We start from the raw sequence: 14,802 nt of genomic DNA on the forward strand, positions 1-14,802 counted from the left end.
AGAGGTGCTGCGGGGGGAGGTGCTGTGGGGGAGGTGTTGTGGGGAGAGGTGTTGCGGGGAGAGGTGTTTCGGGGAGAGGTGTTGTGGGGAGAGGTGCCGCGGGGAGAGGGGAGAGGTGCTGCGGGGAGAGGTGTTGTGGGGAGAGGTGCTGCGGGGAGAGGTGTTGGGGGGAGCGGTGTTGCGGGGAGAGGTGCCGCGGGGCAAGGTGCTGCGGGAGAGGTGCGGCGGGGAGAAGCACTGTGGGGAGAGGTGCCCCAGAGCCACAGGAGCAGAGGCTGGATCCGAGGCGGTGAGGGGGCGGGATGATGAGCAGGCAGCCTCCTCCCACCCACTGAGCCTCTCCCGTGAAGGAGGTGTCTCTTCAGCTGTGCGTTATGCTGCGAACGCTAACACTCCTGTTGTGCTCTTTTGGAATCATGAATTTAGAGCCCTGGCCTGTGTGTCAGCGGGCTGGTGCGACACCCCATGCATCAAAGGTGGCAGCTTGATTCCCAGTCAGGGCCCATGCCTAGGTTGCGGGGTCACTCTGGTCGGATGGTCAGGGCATGTGAAGGAATCAACCAATCAATGTTTCTCACAATCAATGTTTCTTTCTCTCTCTCTCTCTCTCTCTCTCTCTCTCTCTGCTCCCTTCCCTCCCTCCCTCCCTTCCTCTCTCTCTCTCAAAATCAAATTTAAAAAAAATGTTTTCAAACATTTAGAAATGCTCTCTTGCCAGAGAGCTGGAGGAATACAGGAGGCACAGGGACTGAGTTAGGGGCTATCTCACCGAGAAGGAAAAAAAGGTACATGAGGTAACCACGGAGTACGTCACCAGAGCCCCAGGAAGAACAAATCAATGCTCCAGGGGCAGCAGTGCTTGAGCTGACACCAACCCTGGCCAGAGAGGCCTCGCAATATGGGTCACCTCGGTGGAGAGTTTGGAGGGTGACATACCTGGGGATTAGGAAACAAAAGAACTTTTTCAAAGGCCCAGCTGGAATGCGGCAGCCAAGGGGCCACTGGAGTCACTGATTTCACAGCCGGTTTGGAGTGCCTCCTGTGCAGTCACCATGGCGTGGATGAGAGGGGACACTGGGCATGGATTCCCAGTTCACTGAGTAGAACTGTGTGACTGCAGAGAAGTCACTTAACCTTTCTGCGACTTGGCTTCTTCAATTTTAAAATGGAAATAATGAAAGTTCCTAACCCACGACTTACTATGAGCAAGTATATAGAGAGTTCTTACTACAGAGAATGGCACATAGAATTTTGTTTTCATCAATATTAATGTTATTGCTGTTGTTTAAAGAAAAACACGGCTTTAGTTTGTTCTTAAGAAATTGGGTTTCCCTGGCCTCAGCACACACTGCATCTCATAATACCCCCTACTGTATTTTCATTTAAAACTAACCACTGGTCTAATCCAAGGTTGGCACACTTTTTCTGTAAAGGGTCAGACGGTGAATATTTTAGGCTTGTGGGTCACATGCTTTCTGTCACAACTTCTCAACAATGCCCTTGCAGCAGGAAAGCAGCCACAGATTATACATGGACAAGCAACAGGCCCAGCCAGCATGGCTCAGTGGTTAAGCATCAACCTATGAACCAGGAGGTCATGGTTCAGTTCCTGGTCAGGGCATGAGCCCCAGTACGGGGCGTGCAGAAAGTGCAGGAAGCAGCCGATCAAAGATTCTCTCTCATCATTGATTTTTTTTTATTAAAGGAGATTTTTTGTGTTTTTTTGGTTTTTGTTTTATTGATTTCAGAGAGGAAAGGAGAGGGAGAAAGAGACAGAAACATCAATGATGAGAGAGAATCACTGATTGGCTGTCTCCTGCAAGCCCCACAGTGGGGACCGAGCCCGCAACTAGGGCATATGCCCTGACCGGGAATCAAACCTTGATATCCTAGTTCATAGGTCGACGCTCAACACTGAGCCAGGCCAGTCATGCTCATCATTGATATTCCCCTCTCTCTCTCTCCCTCTCCCTTCCTCTCTCAAATCAATAAAAATATCTTTAAAGTAAAAAAAAATTTTTTTTAAAGCAAGCAACAGACCGGATTAGGCCTATGGGCTATAGTTTACCAACCCTGTTCTAAGCCAAACAGACTGAGCAGCCCTGTGTATATACCCTCTTTGCCTCAGAAGAATGAAATTAAGTCAGAGCTGATTCCTGCCCTGGAAGAACTATTGCAGCACATGCCAGGCCTCTTACCTTGCTCACTGGGGATGTAGGTCTCATCATAGTCTTCCTCCAGGACCAGCTGGTCTCCTATGCGGATGGGTCTTCCAGCCATGGCTGGTCTGGGCTCCAGGCCTAGACCCCAGAGACCCCCGCAAAGAGAGAATGAGTGTCCAGCTTAGATGAGACAGTCAGAGCTGCGTCATGGGGCCCCTAGGTCCAACCAGACCCTGCAAGCCAACCTCGCTGGGAATGTGCCAGACGCTGGGGGAACCCGGGCCTCCCGGCTCTGTGCCCGGGAAAGTTTCCTGAGACACATCTCCCCCGGGCTTGCTGGACCCTCGGTGACCACAAAAGATCTGAGAACCCGACTCAAGAGGTTGGCTTCCTACCCCTCAAATGGAGAAAGAACGAATAGCACAGTAGCCCCGGCTGGAAAACCCTAGTGATCAAAATAACCAACAGCACACACGCACACAGCCCCACACACACCCGCCAGCACCAGCAGCCCCCCATGGTCACACCGTCTCAACAAGGCCCCTATTTACACCCAACAGTGCCTCGGGGAGCTCACCCTCTAGTGAAGCTAGTGCACTCAACCTCAATAGCAGTGCCGGGCGGAGGGAAAGCACGCCTGCTCTGAGCACTGGAGGAGAGTGGAGAGCTGTGTCAGGTGCGGGAGCACCACGCACAGGCCGGCTCTGGAGCTGGGCACCAGCCACGGGGGCTGCACCAGTGCGGCGGGGGCAGCGGTGGAAAGCTGGGTAGACCGTGTATAAGAGCCTTGACTCTGCCCCGTAGCAAAGGAGGCAGGGTCCCTGCGGGCTTCAGTGACAGAAAGTGACACGGTGGCCTTTCTTTAGGGTGACAGCCCTGGCAGGAGTGGCAGGGCTGGATTAGAGAAAGGAGACTGGGCTCCAGAAACCACTGAGGCGGCTGCCATCCAGGTGAGGGGCCTGAACGAGGGCAGAAGCAGCGGGAATGGAGAGGAACAGATGTGAGGGCTGCGTTGATGTTAACAGGACTAGGATGAGAGGAAAGGGGGAAAGGAGTCCAACTGGAATCCACGGTTTCTAGCTTTGGGGGCGGGACGGTGCCAAATTCTCCAACGGACAAGCTGGTGCCATTCTGGAACTGCTCCTTTCCTGTCCCTGTAACCACCTTGGACTCCAAGGCCAGGCCATCCTCCCGGACGGCAGCACCTACGCTGACGCCCAGTAACACAGAGACAAGCGCCCTGTAGAGTAGCTGCCGCAGCCCTGACTGTCCCCCCCTGAGGAGGCGCCAGCCACAGCTGCAACCAACAGCAGTCTGAGGAGCAGGTCCTGACCTCTCCAGCGCTGCCACTGTCGCAGAGGAGTGAGCAGGACACCCCTGGGAGCAGGAAAAGCTGTGTGCACGGGGCTGGGAGCAGCCTGCACCGCATGCCAGGAAACGGCCAGGCCTGGTCCTTCTGAATCTGCTCCAAGATTCCCAGAGAGGGACCCTGATCCACGGCATGGGACCCATGAGGGGCCGTTACCGAGGCCCCCTCTGCAGCCTGACAGCTGAGGAATGGACAGGAGAGGTGTCTGGCCTCAGGACGCACAGGGAGCAATCTCTGCCACCTCTCGCTCCCACGGCACCATGGAGCAGCATGGCAGGAAGGCAGGCTGATGAAGCAGCATCTTCTCCCTCTGCAGGCATGGGCCCCGCGGGAATATGGCCTCTGCCACAGGAACCCAAGGACGCCTTGCGGACCTCGCGCTCCAGACTCGACACACACGGACTCTGCAAAGGCAGAGCCAGAAAGACCAAGAGCAGCGCACATGGCCACTGTCTGGGGCTTAAGGATCTAATCCTCGGGGTTGGGAGGAGAGGGAGAGGGAAGATCTCTGGGAGGGAGGAACCAAGGGCGGCCTGAACATCAGGCTGAGAATTAGTCACTCCAGCAGGCGGTGATCTATACAGGCCTTGTGTCAGCTACTCAGACAAATCCTGCATCTGAGAAATGGTACCACCCCTGGACACATCCCATCTCTAGAAAGCACAGCAGATGCAATCTGTCCTTGCAGCGAAGTGCCTAATTAGCTATGGACATAGTTATCCATGTTAAGCTATTTAAATGTCGGAAAGGTCCTGGAAATCTGAACTCATGGATCACTTACCTGTCAAACGAACCTGCCAGAAAATTTTTTTAAAAGTGTGGGTTATATTCTACCTTCTTTCCTCACCTTGCCTAGCTCCAATAAAGAGTGGGCAGGGACAGGGCCAAAAGAGCAGGAACTATCGGACTGAGGGAGGTGGCGGGAGAGAAACCATATTCATTTAACGGCTACCAGAGGCCATTTACTCATGCGAGCACTATGCAAGGAGCTGCGTTTACTTATGGCTGTGCACTAGAGATGTAATGGTGAGAAAAGCCGTTCTGCTGCTACTCCCCTTGTCTATGGCCTCAAGAAGGAGGGTGACAAACATCCCAAAGTCACAGATAAATGTACAATTACAAACGAGGTCGAGCTTTGGAGGAAAAGAGCCTGACGTTAGCCTATGCTGAGGACTGAAGGTACGTATTCACTGGACAAAGTGGAAAAGGTGTTCCCACAGAAGCAGCAGCACGTGCAAAGGCCCTGCAACAGGAAATCACACCAAGCAAGAAGCAGCATGGCTGCCGACGCTGCTGGGGACATGGGTGGAAGCCACGCCATGCCAAGAAGTTGGCCTTCATAATAAGAAAGCCAGGAGGAAACGTTTTTTTTAGATATACCTTTTGAAAGATCACTCTGGCAGCCACTGGGAATGCAGACGGAATGGAAGCCAGATCAAAAGGGAGAAAATCCAAGTGGCTGCAGAGAGATTAATAAGAAACGGTGAGCTAGTGTAGGTGAGAGATCGTGATAACCTGGACTCCAGGGGTAACAGGGAAGATGAGATGTCTAAGATAGCAGCCTGAGATCTGCTACTGCAAGTACATGGCACATGTCCTAACATTTCCTTCCAAGTCTGAGACTGTCGATCACAGCAGCCTACATGGCTTCAGAACCATCAATAATGCACTCTCGTAGCACTCAGCAACAGGCCAGATGAGATGTGATGAGATCTACTTGCCGCCAGGCCCGAGACCCTCTATGGGCCATAACAATCACAGGGAGGGGTCATCCAATCGCACTCATCCATCTCCTGCCAATCCTAGAATCTAGAAGAAAAAAAAGTGGCTCATGTACCTCCTCCAGGCAGCCCTCCCTGGCTAACCTCAGCTACTCCCATGAACACATAACCTCCTCAGCAGTAAGGACAGTTTTCATGTGTTCATAGGCATATTACTCCTAATATTACTTTGTTCATGGGAATATGTTCCCCTCCCTGTTAACCACAAACTTATGAGAGCCATGCCTCCTCCCTCCTCTGCATTTCTGACCAAGCCCAAAATAAGGTATATAAACTGTAGGAGCTCTGTCTGCTATAAACCACTAACATAGAGCCAAGGAATCTCAGAGTCAAAAAACCTATAAGACCTTTGGTCTAACTACTTCTCCCATGCCAAAATCTTCCTCTCTATGCTGTAAGTGACAGACAGCACAGTGGTCCAAGGACCGGCTTCAGGGCCAGAAACACCTGAATTCAGCTCTCTCCTTACTGGCTGTATGAACTTAGGCAAATTAGGCAAGGCCCTTCACCTCATGTGTATAATGGAAACTCATGATAATATCAAAAGGCTGAGGATGAAATGAGATACTTCTCATAAAATATTAAGAATAATATGCCTCTAGTATGCATATACGATCTTTGGTTAATCTCTTCCCACCCTCCCCCCACCCCCTTCCCTCTGAGATTCATCAGTCTGTTCCATGTTTCCATGCCTGTGCATTGAGCCTCTGTCCCCTGGTGGTCAGAGTGTGTCATAGCTACCAGCGGAACAGTCATTTAGGCTTTTATATATATAGAAGAATAGAGGCCCAGTGTACAGATTTGTGCACTGGTGGGATCACTCAGCCTGGCCTGCGGGGATCGGGCCGAAACTGGCAGTCCAACATCCCCTGAGGGGTCCTGGATTGCAAGAGGGTGCAAGCCAGGCCAAGGGACCCCACTGGTGCACAATCGGGGCTGGGGAGGGACTGCGGGAGGGCTCCAGGGAGAGTCCGGCCCGTCTCGCCCAGTCCTGATTGGCCAGACCCCAGCAGCAAGCTAATCTACCAGTTGGAGCGTCTGCCTGCTGGTGGACAGTGCGCGTCATAGCAACTGGTCGAACGGTTGAACGAACAGTCGGACACTTAGCATATTAGGCTTTTATTATAGTGTATAGGACTAGAGCAGGGGTGGGCAAACTTTTTGACTCGAGGGCCACAATGGGTTCTTAAACTGGACCGGAGGGCCAGAACAAAAGCATGGATGGAGTGTTTGTGTGAACTAATATAAATTCAAAGTAAACATCATTACATAAAAGGGTACGGTCTTTTTTTTTTTTTTTAGTTTTATTCATTTCAAACGGGCCGGATCCGGCCCGCGGGCCGTAGTTTGCCCACGACTGGACTAGAGGCACAGTGCACAAATTCGTGCACAGGTGGGGTCCAGCCAGCCCACCCTGATCAGGGCCAATCAGGCTGGGCTGGCTGGGGGGAGGGACCGTGGGTGGTTGGCCAGCCAGCCCTGCGCCCTGGTTGAATTCTTGGTCGAGGAGACAATTTGCATATTAGCTTTTTATTATATAGGATTAACTATGAAAAGGTCTTGCCCATATTAAGCCAAAAATCACTTCCTAGGAAGTTTCCTCTCATTTGCCTGTTCTGCCCTTTGGACCTAGAGAGCACCCCAGGCTTCTCTACTCTAGACTAAGCCTCCATTCATTGCACGTATACTCCCCACCCCTGGGCATTGGTTAACTTCCTAATGCTGTTGATTTGTAAGCATGGCCAACAGTTTGTACATCTGAACACTAACAAAGCACGCACACGTGCACACACACACATACACACACGCACACGCACACTCACGATTACAGTTCCTGCATATTTATTCCGACCTGCTTGCACAATTTTAAAGAAAGTTCACCACAGGGGGGAGTAAATTACTGGAGAAGGCTTTGGGGAGAAGCAGAAGACACAGAGTTGATTATGCAGTGGCAATAAGAACAGGTCTTAGGACATTCTTGGATTTAATCTCAGCTCTACCACTTACCACCTGGCAAGTTGCCTCAGTTTCCTCATCTGTAAAATGGGGATAATAACAATATCTATCTCAAAGGGTTGGAGAGATATGATTCAGTACATGTAAAATACTTAAAATATATTAAGATCTCAGTAATTGTCAGTTGTTGTTGTTATTACAAATTCACTTCTTTAAAATTTTTTTAGCCCTAACCGGTTTGGCTCAGTGGATAGAGCGTCAGCCTGTGGACTGAAAGGTCCCAGGTTCGATTCCAGTCAAGGGCATGTACCTTGGTTGCGGGCACATCCCCAGTAGGAGGTGTGCAGGAGGCAGCTGATCGATGTTTGTCTCTCACATCTCTCATCGATGTTTCTAACTCTCTATCCCTCTCTCTTCCTCTCTGTAAAAAATCAATAAAATGTATTTAAAAAAAAAATTTTATTGTTGAAGGTATTACAAATATCCCTCTTTTCCCCCCACTGACCCCTCCTCCCCGCTCTCGTCCCCACCCCAGGCCTTCACAGCATTAATGTCTATGTTCATGGGTTATGCATATATGCATATAAGATCTTTGGTTAATCTCTTCATGCCCTCCCCCTTCCCTCTGAGATTCGTTAGTCCGTAACATGCTTCCATGTCTTGGATCTATTTTGTACAATTCACATTCCTAAAGGCCTTATTTTACATTGTTCCAGAAGACAAACCCAGTACGAGGGAGTATCAATTAAGACCAGTTAGCCCTAGCCAGTTTGGCTTAATGGATAGAGCAGTGATGGCGAACCTATGACACACGTGTCAGAGGTGACATGCGAACTCATTTTTTTGGTTGATTTTTCTTTGTTAAATGGCATTTAAATATATAAAATAAATATCAAAAATATAAGTCTTTGTTTTACTATGGTTGCAAATATCAAAAATTTTCTATATGTGACACGGCACCAGAGTTAAGTTAGGGTTTTTCAAAATGCTGACACGCCGAGCTCAAAAGGTTCGCCATCACTGGGATAGAGTGTCAGCCTGTGGACCAAAGGGTCCCAGGTTCCATTCCAGTCAAGGGCACATACCTCGGTTACAGGCTCCTCCCCAGCCTGGGCCCTGGTCGTGGCGTGTGCAGGAGGCAACCAATCGATGTGTTTCTCTCACATCAGTGTTTCTCTCTGTCTCTCCCTCTCTCTCCCTAAGAATCAATGGAAAGTATCCTCGGGTGAGGATTAACAACAACAACAAAAAACCATTCGGACATTAAATAACCAGCTTCTGAACACCAACCTGGGTCAAGCTCCGTGCTCAGTCAGGGCTACCAACCTGGTTACACATGATCATGTAAAATGTTAAGCACATTAAGGGACGTAACAAAATACAATGGGACACAAAAGGGCAACTAAGCTTACTCTGGAGATGAGGCCCATGGAAGTGGTGGTTGCAGGATAAGCGGCAGCTGCCCAGGAGAGGGAGCAGGGGAACGTATGGCAGCAGCAGCGTGCACAAAGGCAGGGCAGGAAAGAACACGGGGGCAGAGAATTCATTGTGACAACAAAAGTTTACAATCACTGAACCCTGCCTACATTCCAAGAACTGCGCTAATGCTTACATACATCATCTCACCTTATCCTAGGAAGAGAGTATTGTCCCCATTTTTCAAATAAGGAAGCTGAGTCTCAGCAAGGTTTAAATGAGTGGTTCCCAATGGGGCACATGCCCCACAGGGGGGCAATTTGATTGTTAAGGGGAGCAATTCGAGAATGAGTTATTAACGGTGAATTTTTTGCATTTCTTATGGTTCTAGGGGCTTCATATACAGTCTTATTAATATACTGTGACATATTTATGCATTTTAGTTCTCTATTATGTTTTGAAACTTTATTTGCTATTTTTTCATGTCACTTCATATTATTATTTTCTTAACAATTTCTTAGTGATGTCTTCCTCAGTACTTCAACTGTCCTTTCGTTCTTTGATTTTTCTCTCTCATGGAGGTCATGTTCTTTGGAAGCTTGTTTAGACCAAGTTAATGGCCTTTTAGGCTTCCTGCACGTGAATAGGAGCTCACTTTTTGAATAATAAGAATTGTATGTCACGGGGGGACATCAGGATTTTAGAGATGCTTAGGTGGGGAACCACTGGTTTAAATAAAACACAATTTGTCCAAGGGGGCACACCTAGTAAAAGGCACAGCAAAACATGTGCACACCCACATGCACGCGATTCCAAAGCCTGAGCCCGAACCACTCCGGCCTGACCAGAGCGCAAGGGACGGTGGGAGGAAGGAGGGCGGCTGTGTAGTAAGCACTGATTCGAGGAGGGCAAGAACAGAGGCCGAGGGTCCACGGAGGAAGTGACCCTGAAAGCACAGGCAAGAAACTGTGAACTCAAGTGGTGGCTGTGAGAACGGGAAGGAAGGGCCAGATTCTCTGGTAATTAGGAGAATTACTGGGCTTGACGTCTACACCAAGTGAGGGAGAGCGAGGTGGGAAGTCAGAGCACTTAAGCCAGTATCCTGTTCAGGGTTACCTTGTCATTTCTGCACCTGCCAACAGCGCACCTAGCATACCACCTAGAGGAGAGGAAATTCCCAGCAAGTGTCTGCTGCAAGCATTAGAGGAATTCCAGTGCAGCTGGGCCTCGTGAATGGGGACGTCCAGGAAGAACAAGAGGAGCAGATCTGAGCTCAGGAAAGAGGCCTGGTTGGAGCCATAGTTAGTGGGAATCACCACTAAATAGATGGTAACCCAACCTGGGTGAAGTCACCCACAGCTGCCTGTGGTGGGTAGAATGGAGGGGCTGCAAAGGCAACCGAGGAAGGCTGTGTCAGAAAAACCAGGCGAGCCCCGAGTCCTAGGAAGGTTGCCGGTTCGTCGCAGGGGCGATTCCCAGTCAGGGCACATACCTGGGTTGCAGGGTCAATCCTGGGAGGCAACCAATTGATGTCTGTCTCTCGCTCTCGCTCTCGCTCTCGCTCTTTCTCTCTCCAATCAATATTTGTCTCTCTTCCTCCCCTTCCTTCTCTCTAAAATCCACAAAAACATATCCTTGGATGAGGATTAAAGAAAAAAATCAGGAGCGGAATCTTGGAAGCCAAGCGAGGACAGCAGAAGAAGGCAGATCTTTTGAAATCAATGCAAGGAAAGTTAAAAAAAAAAAAGAAAACCAAAAGTTTTCTAACTTCCCAGCTGCCCAGCTGCCGTAAAGCGGGAAAGGGTCTGGCTAACCCTGGAGTCGCCCCGAGGAAGCTGCCCACAGGAGAGGCGCCCACGCCAGGCCCGCAGGCGGCCGTCACACCCGCGGGGCCAGGTCTACGAGCGCCGCCAGCTCTCGCCGCCCGCGCCGGCGGCCGCAGCCCCGCCCGGCCCGACCCTCGCCGCTCGGGGGTCCCGGCGGAGGCTCACGGCCCGCCAGCCTTTCTCCTTCTTCCTGCAGTTCCCGCCCACGCTCGCGCACACCCGCTCGTTGGCACCGAGTGCCTCGACTCTCCCGCTCCCTCCTCTCCCGGTCCCCCGAGCCCTCCTCCGAGGACGTCCTCACCGGTCCCCGAGGCGGAGGCTCCGGGCGAGGGCTCCCGTCTCTGCACAGCTTCCCAGCACCACCCCGGCTGCCCCGCTCCCCGCTTCCAGGGACGCCGGGGTGTTGCCCTGCAGCGGCCCACAGCCACTTCCGGTAAGGGTAACAACGTAGCAACTGAGAGTCCCGCCTCTACCCGGAGCCAATAGGGCGCAGAATGAGAGCTCTGACATTGGATTGGTTAGGTGTCCTGTCGGCTCACGGAAGAGTGCTGCACCTTTCCCGTTGCACAATGGGAGATGTAGTCCAAGGTGGTCGCTGTGGCTCCGCAAGGGGAGAAAGCTCTGAATTTAGATATGAGGGGAATTCCTTCCCAGGCAGCAAAGGTGCATTCACTGCATTTATAGTAACGTAAATTAACTAAGGGAATTTATTGCTCATCATTTTTTTAAATATATATTTTATTGATTTTTTACAGAGAGGGAGAGGGAGAGGTAGAAAGATCGATGAGAGATAAACACTGATCAGCTGCCTCCTGCACACCCTCCTCCTGGAGATGTGCCCACAACCAAGGTACATGCCCTTGACTGGAATCAAACCTGGGACCCTCAGTCCGCAGGCCGACACTTTATCCCCTGAGCTACACCGGTTAGGGCTGCTCATCATTTTTTAGTAGTGTGATTAATATCAGGTGAACAACACACTAATCATAAATAACCCATAGCCTTTAATAAGCAACAGAAATGTGAATATAAGGTCATAGAACACTCAACCCCCCCCCCCCCAAAAAAAAGAAGAAGAAGAATGGCTGCCTTGTGCTCTGATTAAATCAATGAGCACCTGACACGGAGTTAAGAGACTAATTTCTACTGTCCATCCTTTCATCAGAGCATGGACTCAGTTTGCATATCTGCAAAGTGGGAATAATATCTGTCCTAACTAATTTGAAGAGACTGTTTAAGAGGAAAAAGAGTGACACAATGTATAACCTCTCCACACACCCTATTTGGCAGAAGAGTTGCTACTAATATAACTCCAAAGAGCTTTAGTTTTGCTAACACAGAGAACAAAAATCTTTCTCTCATGTGTTCTCAACCTCCCAGAGAAGGTAAGAGTGGCAAAGACAACTCTGGCCATTATTAACCATACAACTGGGGGACAGGAAAGTTAAGAGATGTTACTATAACAGGAATCAAGGTTCTGCTGTCTGCACCATGAAAACCAAACTCGTGAGACCGATGCTGGTGAAAAAGGAAAGAGGTTTGAGTGCTGGGGGACTCGTCCCAAAGCCCATCTCTGCATCTCAGTGCAGGCAGAGGTCTTTATAAGGAGAGGCAATGCAGAACAAAGAGATCAAGGGGAGGGGGTTGAGAAGTTCTCTGCGTGCAGGCCAGCACAGTCCATTCCGGTAAGGATCTTGAAACTGGTCAAGTAATGGTCTGATGTGCGTCATCTGGTTCTACATCATTCTGGTTCTGTCTCATCCTCCATCTATGGTTGAAGATCAGCCAGTCTCCCAGAACTGGGATGAATGGAGGCCAGAGTCTGCATCTTCTGAAGTTAGTTCCTAGGATTCTTATACAAGCATGCTGTTTCTCTACAAGCTATGTACATATTAGAGTCAGCTTTTACAGAAAGTGTCAAAAAATGGTGGGGTGGGTTACAATTCCCCACCGTTACATTGCTGGTTGAAAGGAGAGAGGCACACCCAGAGAAGCTCCTGATAAGTTCCACTGTGGAGAGGCATCTGGCTCCCACTAACTCCCCAAACTAGTCCCAGCGCCACTCGGGGCCAGTTCCAGAATGAGGAGACCAGGTGGTTGTTCCTGCAGATCCCCAGCCAGATTCCCAGAACGGAGTCCTTCCTCATGTTTAACTTTAAATCTTGGCCGTGGCAGGTCTGCCTAGACTTCGTTTATTCTGCCTGCAGGTGACATAGCCTCGCTCCCCCTTCCTTTCCACTCTCCTTAAGCATCTCAGAGAAACCAGACACCGACTGAAAGGAACTCGAAGGGCTCGCCAGTTTACATCACAAACCTTGCACAAAACAGGGACTCAAAAAGCCTCTTGTGGACTTGGTCCCTATGTTTCAGAACTTGCAATCAATTTGGTTGACTTTAATAGCCGTCAAAACTCTTACCTTTTGTCCCTTAGCATGTGTCCCTTGCTCTGTCGTGGGGAGAACTAATAAAATAAGGGTCATTGTGGAATTAATGGGATTACCTCACACAGATAAGCAATTTGCATTTTATCAGGTTTCCCTTTCGGTTTGTACTCAGAAATGCAAACCAATGTTTAAATGCCCTTAGGCTAACATAATTAAGAAAGCAAGTCTTGCCCAGCTGGGTGTAGCTCAGCGGTTGAGCGTCCCAGGAACCGAGAGGTCCTGTTCCTGGTCAGGGCACATGCCCAGGTTGTGGGCTCGATCCCCAGTGGGGGGCGTGCAGGAGGCAGCCGATCAGTGATTCTCTCTCATCATTGATGTTTCTATCTCTCCCTCCCTCTCCCTTCCTCTCTGAAATCAAAATATATTTTTTTTAAAAAAAGAAAGCAAGTCTTTGGGGGAAATAACACAAACGACACCCCCACGGAGGTGCTGGTAATACGCCCAGTAAGCGAGGAAGAGGTGGGGTTTCACACAGTAGCTTTCCTTCCCCCTCTCAGGGAGACGTAGGGGTGATTTTTCAAAGATGGGGGAGGAAAAACTCCATCAGTCTCAAATGTTATGCCCTACCCCCAGGTCAGAAATTCCACTGTTAAGACATTTATTCTTGTGTCATGCTGTTTACTTATACTATACAAAATAATCAACCACATAATAAGAAAGAAAACACACATTAATCCTGCCATTTAAAAAAATTATATAAAGATGTGAAATGTTCCCTCTACACTTTCAATCCACCCCATCTCACACTGCAAGCTGCCCACCCTTCTCCCCTCTGCTTTATTTTTCTCCATACAGCATGTCACCACCTGAAACACTGGATGTTTATTTCTTTATTGTCTGTCTCCCTTTCTTTATTGTCTGTAAGCTGCCTGAGGGTGGGAGGTTTGTCCACTTTGTTGTTACATCCACAGTGCCTAAACAGTGCTTAGAACGTAGTAAGCACTCAAAAAACATTGGCTGAAGAATGAATGAGTGAATGATTGGCTGAATGAATGAATGAATGAATGAATGAATGAGCAAACGAAGGAAGACATGAATCCCACCCTTTGGAGGAAACCACTTTTGGTTCCTGTCTATCAGACCTTCTCATGCTTATGTGGATGTAAACTTATATGCAGACATGTGCATACTTTTTAATTTTCACAGAAATGAGGTCATAATGTACTTATTGTTCTCCAATGTGCTCTTGCAATTAGCATGTCATAAACAGTTTCCAAGGTACGTTTCATAAGAAGTTACTCCAGGCCTGCTGGCGTGGCTCAGTGGTTTGATGGTTCGATTCCCGGTCAGGGCACATGCCCAGGTTTCGGGCTCGATCCCCAGTGGGAGGGTGCAGAAAGCAGCTGATCAATGATTCTCTCACATCATAGATGTTTCTCTCTTTTTCTCCCTATCGCTTCCTCTCTGAAATCAATAAAAATACTTGTTTTTAAAAGAAGTTACTCCATTCTGTTGTTGTTGTTAATCCCCACCCGAGGCATTTTTCTCCATTGCCTTCCCAGAGTGGAAAGCAGGGGAGGGGGGAGAGACAGAGAAACGTCGATGTGAGAGAAACACATCAATTGGTTGCCTCCAGCTGGCTCCCCAGTCAGGGTGGGGATTGAACCTGGTATGTGCCCTTGACCAGAAATCGAACCCTTGATCCTTTGGTAAGCTGGCCGACGCCCTGTTCACTGAGCCATGCCGGCCAGAGCACTCTACTGTTTTTTCTTTTCTTTAACATATTTTTTTTTAAATATATATTTTAATGATTTTCTACAGAGGAAGGGAGAGGGATAGAGAGCTAGAAACATCAATGAGAGAGAAACATCGATCAGCTGCGTCCTGCACACCCCCCACTGGGGATGT

General features: G+C 49.4%; 1 protein-coding gene across 5 annotated transcripts in view; it reads right to left on the reverse strand.

The window, feature by feature from the left end:
- Nucleotides 1-10,937, reverse strand: part of CEP164 (centrosomal protein 164) — a 73,184-nt gene extending 62,247 nt beyond the window's left edge. For all 5 annotated transcript variants that reach the window (XM_036324193.1, XM_036324191.1, XM_036324189.1 and 2 more), the window contains exons 1-2: nucleotides 10,812-10,937; nucleotides 2,199-2,300 (exon numbers count right to left, since the gene is read on the reverse strand). In XM_036324193.1, the coding sequence (XP_036180086.1) occupies nucleotides 2,199-2,280 (82 nt within the window). In that variant the 5' untranslated portion in view covers nucleotides 2,281-2,300; nucleotides 10,812-10,937. The remainder of the gene's footprint in view (nucleotides 1-2,198; nucleotides 2,301-10,811) is intronic.
- Between the last annotated feature and the right edge of the window lie 3,865 nt (nucleotides 10,938-14,802).

Source organism: Myotis myotis, unplaced genomic scaffold, assembly GCF_014108235.1.
Source record: "Myotis myotis isolate mMyoMyo1 unplaced genomic scaffold, mMyoMyo1.p scaffold_m19_p_10, whole genome shotgun sequence".
Taxonomy (NCBI): Eukaryota; Metazoa; Chordata; class Mammalia; order Chiroptera; family Vespertilionidae; genus Myotis; species Myotis myotis.